The sequence below is a fragment of the Vombatus ursinus genome, unplaced genomic scaffold (assembly GCF_900497805.2).
Source record: "Vombatus ursinus unplaced genomic scaffold, bare-nosed wombat genome assembly UNPS02005459.1, whole genome shotgun sequence".
NCBI classification, from domain to species: domain Eukaryota; kingdom Metazoa; phylum Chordata; class Mammalia; order Diprotodontia; family Vombatidae; genus Vombatus; species Vombatus ursinus.
The window spans coordinates 15,005,474-15,010,633 of NW_020945237.1; the positions used below are offsets into that span (position 1 = coordinate 15,005,474).

Genomic DNA, 5,160 nt, shown 5'->3' on the forward strand with positions numbered 1-5,160 from the left:
GAATCAGGTCTATGAATGCTTAAGGCCTCTCCAAGTCGTTTCTATTATACATCCTCGTATGCTGATAAGGGCCAGGCCCCAGGTACCCATAGTAGACTGAGTTCCTACAGAGCAGGGATAGTTTTCTGCTATTCTTTGTATACCAGCACTTAGTTCAGTGCCTGGCACATTTTGGATGCTTAATAAATGCTTGCTGACTTGATTTGACCTAGTTTATAAGTTTACCATTAATGCTCTAGGGGAGTAAAAAGTAGAGAATGGGGTATATACACTTAATGTGTGTCCTGTGCTTTTGTCCTAACTTGAATTTTACCTATTTCTTGGCAACCTAGTAATCCAGTAATTTTTCACAGATGATGTTGATACACATCACTAAATGGTTAATAACACTATAACACACATTTACTTCAGTAGGATTACATCAGACCTAGTAATTCCTCCTCTGGAACATGAACTCCTTGAGGGGGGAATGGTTCATTTTTGTCTTCATAACTCCAGATTGGCCTTGCACATGGGTGCTTAATAAATGTTGAATGGATTTTTTTAAAGAGTATTTTTTTTTTAACATTTATTCCCCTACCCATTGAGAAGGCAAGCAATATAAGTAATAAAGTATCAACCACTATACATGTGAAGTTATGGAGAACATTTCCACATTAGCCATGTTGTTAAAAAAAAAAAAGGAAAAAAAATAAAATGAAAAAACATATGCTTCCATCGGCAGTCAGAGTTGATCAGTTCTTTCTGTGGAGGTGGATAGCATTTTTCATCACGGGTCCTTTGGAATTGTCTTGGATCACTGTTTTGATCAGATAGCTAAGTCTTCCACAGCTGATCATCATTAACTGTGTACAGTGTTCTCCTGGTTCTGCTCACCTCACTCTGCATCAATTCATGTCAGTCTTCTGAGGTTTTTCTAAAACCACCTGCTAGTCATTTCTTATAGCATAATAGTTGAATAGATTTTCCTAAAGCAGAAGTTTGATCAAGTCACCCTCTACTCTGAAAAGTGAGCTTCAGTGGCTCCCTATTAACCACAGGATCAAATAAGTCTGACATTTAAAGTTCTTCTCTTTCTTATATTTCCAGCCTTCTTATACCTTATGCCCTTCACCTTACACAGGCACCTGGTGGCACAGTTCAAGTCTTGCCTCAGACATTTACTAGCTGTTCAACCCTGGGCAAGTCACATAATCTTTGCTTGCCTCAGTTTCCCCCACTATAAAATGGGGATAATGACACCACCTACTTCAGAGGGCTGTTGTGAGATTAAGGCCAGGCACATAGCAGGTATAGCAGGAATAAATGCTTGTTCTTTTCTGTCACACTGCTCCATAGTCCAGAGAGGATGCTGTTCTTTTTATGTGACTTGACATCTACTGTTACTGTGCCTTTGTACTAACTGTTCCCTATGCCTGGAATGCAGTTTCCCCTTATGTCCACCACTTGAGTCCTTTGCCTTCCCTCAAGTCTTGGCTTAAGTCCCACCTTCCGTAGGCCAGCCCCAGTTCCTTCAGCTGCTAATGTCTTCTCCTATCAGATTACCTTCTGTGTGTTCTGTATATCTTTGGTGTATATCTAGTTATTTTCATTTTGTCTTTGCCATTAGAACGTGCCCTCCTTGAGGGCAGGGGATTGCTTCTGTCCCCCCCTATCTCTAGTCAGTGTTATTTGGAGAAGGGTCTGACTTCTTGCAGATTATCTGCTTTGGAATGTAGCTGCTGAAAAGCTGAAATAGAATGCAGTCTAAGCCTTTCTAGGCCACTGACACCACCACACAATGGAAGGTAATTAATAAAGCTGTTTTCACTGTTCATGTGGAAGGAATCTTAAGTAGATTCTCCACATATTTTTTAGATATCTAACCTCCCAAAACAATCTGAGTGCTATAATTGGGGTCCAATGTATTTTTTTTTTCCCAGTTTAAAACTCATAATTTACCCATGTGTCTTCTCTGCAGTGTGTGGCCAAGTTAAGGTTTCCTATCCTATTCAGTCTATTCAAGGAATATATATTGAGCACCTACCATGATATATAGTTACTACTGTATCTATGGTTCACATGTATATGAATTTGGAGTCAGACGACTTGGGTGAGACTGAGCAAAGACACAAAGGCAGGAGAGACAAAGTGCTGGGTTGGAAAACAGCCAAGTGGGCCAGCTTGGCTGAAATGTCAATGAGGCTGGAACCAAACTGTGAAGGGCTTTAAATCCAGTATGGAGCATAAAAACAATGCATAACTAGAAGGGGGGATCTAAACAGCAGGTACTCCTTCATAACTATTGCATGGACAGATTTTGCCCAGTGTCTAGCTGTATGCTACAGGAGGCTTAATGTTTTTGAGTTGAGTGGAATGAGTGGCATACGCTGCATGGGATTTAACAGGGCAATTTATCTTCCTTTATAAAAAACTATAGTGAAAGAGATCATTCTGTTGGCTGAGGTTAGGGATGCAGTTCATGGATCAGACTGGAGTGGGTCAGGAAGCTTAGAGGATGTTAGTTTAACGTCCTCATTTTGTTGTTCAGTTGTGTCTAACTCCTCCTGATTCTGTGATCTGATGTCCAGTTTTTTTTCTCCCCAAGGATTACTGGAGTGGTTTGCCATTTCTTTTTTCCAGTGGATTAAGGTAAATAATGTTAAGTGACTTGTTTAGGGTCACACTGCTGGTGTCTGAGGCCACATTTGAACTCAGGTCTTCCTGACTCCAGGCCCAGCATTGTATCCACCGAGCCCTAGCTGCCCCATTTTACAGATGAGAAAATTGAAGCCCAGAAAGATGAGTGACTTGTGGTAGAGCACCAGTTTTAAACCCAACCCCATGACTCCATAACCATTTGCTCCTTCCCAAACAAAGACCCTCAATCATTATCAGCCATGAGAACCATGAAAAGAAAGGTGAAGCTCTCCTCTGCTCCTCAAGGAATTAGATTTCTAATGCATCCTTAATCAGTCAGTAAGGATTATTAAGTGTCTACTGTGTACCAGGCAGAGTGCTAAGTGTGGAGGATACCCAATGAGGCAAAAGGCAGTTTCTGCCCTTAAGAAGTTTAGCAGATCTTTTCATGCAACTTTTGAGGCCTTCTACGGTAACATCAAAGAAGGCTGGCTTTTCAAGGTACATGACTCTGAGCTTGAAATAAACACACTGCCCAGACAGAGTAGGTGGTGCAAAGTGAGTCCTAAGTCTTACCCAGCCGAGCTCCTCTAGAACAATAGAACGTCAAAACTGGCCGTCATTGAGCACGAACCCCTTCCAAGGTGAGGAACACAGACCTTGGCGGCCCAAATGGCCATCGATTTGCCTAAGGTCAAACAACTGAACCACTGTCTTGCCCAAAGCTCACAGCAATTCTCGGTTTAGCCCCATCAGGGCAGCAAGATCCTGGCCCAGAAGTGACAACTGGAAATTCATCAAAAACAGGGGAAACAGGGAAAGCAAGTGAAATTAGTGCAGGGGTGCAAATGACAAGTAGTCCTGACGGCCACTGAAAGAATGGAAAAAGCTTTTAAAAATACCATAAATTTTAAAATAACATAAGCCTTTGATAATTTAAAATAAAGGAAACCGTTAATAATAATAATTGGAAATAACTTTTAACTTAATGAAGTTAAATAGTTTAATGACAAAATTTAGTAACTTGAAATTTAAAAGTAACGGAAGGCTTTCATAATAATTGAACATTTAGTAACTTAAAAATAGTGGAAGCTTCAACAATTTGGAACGGCCTTCATAATAATTATGGCAATAATAATCAGATGTGCGAAATTCTTTACAGTCTTTCGGGGCCCAGGAGAACGGTGCAATCCTAGGGACTGCGAAGGGGGAAGGGGAGGCCGAGCAGAAGTCACGTGGGTGGCCGCCTGGAATCCCGGGACCGGAGAGTCCATTAAGAATGAAGCCGACTCACACGCTCACACCCCCGGCGGGAGGAGGGGAGGGGAGGGGAGGGGAGGGGCGGAGGGAAGGGAGGAGGGGGAACAGGCTCAGCTGACGCGCGCTGAGCGCCGGGAGCCGGGAGGAGGCGGTGGGCGGGGCGACCTCCGGGGCGGGTGAATGAGACGCGGCAACGATCCGCACATTCCAGCGTGCCCACGTGACCAGGCCTCGCGGCCTGAGGTAAACAAGCTCTGGGCGGAGGGAGGGGGCGGGGAGCCCGCCTCCCCGGTCCCTTCACACACTCTCCCCGGCCTCCGGGATTCACTCCAACGGGGCGGGCGGCTTCCTCAGGGAGTCCTCCGGCTCCCGGAGCGGCGGCCGGCGCGTAGAGGGGAAGGCCGAGACGCTGGGGCCGCCGCAGTCGCCGCTGCCGCCGCAGCCCCCGTGACCCGCGCTCCCCCACCCCCGCCGCCCGCCCTGTGGCGCAGCAGGAATTGGCGGGCCCGGCCCGGGCGCTATTTGCGGCCGCTGACGAGCGGCGGGCGGCCGGCCCGGGATGGTGGTTGGGTCATTTCTATTCTAGTGGCGGCGGCTCACCCGCCTGGGCCGCGGCCCCCTGGAGCCCGGAGGGCGTGTCCCCCCGCCGGGGGCTCGCCGCGCCTATAAGGGGCCGGAGCGGCCGCGGCGCGGACATGCAGCTCTACAGCCCGGGCTTCAGCCACTACCCCTCGGGGGGACCCGCCGCCGCCCCCTCTCCGCCCTCCGCGGCCGCCGCCCCCTTCAAGGTCTCCTTGCAGGCTCCGGACGCCGCCGCCGAGGCCGCCGGCGCTGACTGCCTTCCCGCCGCCCCTCCGGCCCCCGAGTCCCGAGAGGCCGCCGCCGCCGCGATGCCCGCCTTCTCCTCGTGCTTCGAGATGGTGCCGCCGGGCGCCGCCGCCCCTGCAGCCACCGCGGCCGGCGGGTCGTGCAAGCCGCCGCTGCCCCCGCCGCCCCCGCCGCCGCCGCCGCACTACACGTCCACGGCGCAGATGAGCGTGCGCTGCCTGGGCCCCGAGCGCCGGCCGCCCGAGCCTCCGCGCCGCTGCTCCTCGTCCGCCTGGCTCTTGGAGGAGCTGCTCAAGCCGGGCCCCGAGGCCGGCCCCCGCCCGGACGGGCCCGAGCGAAACTTCCGTCTGAGCGAGCACCAGCAGGCCCTGGCCGCCGCCAGGCCCCGCGCCGCCGCCGCCGCCGCCGAGCCCCGCGAGGGCAGCCCCCGGCGCTGGGAGGCGGCCGCGGCCG

General features: G+C 50.3%; 1 protein-coding gene across 1 annotated transcript in view; it reads left to right on the plus strand.

Moving 5' to 3' along the window:
• The first annotated feature begins 4,559 nt into the window (after window positions 1–4,559).
• Window positions 4,560–5,160, plus strand: part of OTUD1 (OTU deubiquitinase 1) — a 2,803-nt gene continuing 2,202 nt past the window's right edge. The window contains exon 1 of the mRNA XM_027847865.1: window positions 4,560–5,156. Coding sequence (XP_027703666.1) covers window positions 4,575–5,156 — 582 coding nt within the window. The 5' untranslated portion in view covers window positions 4,560–4,574. The remainder of the gene's footprint in view (window positions 5,157–5,160) is intronic.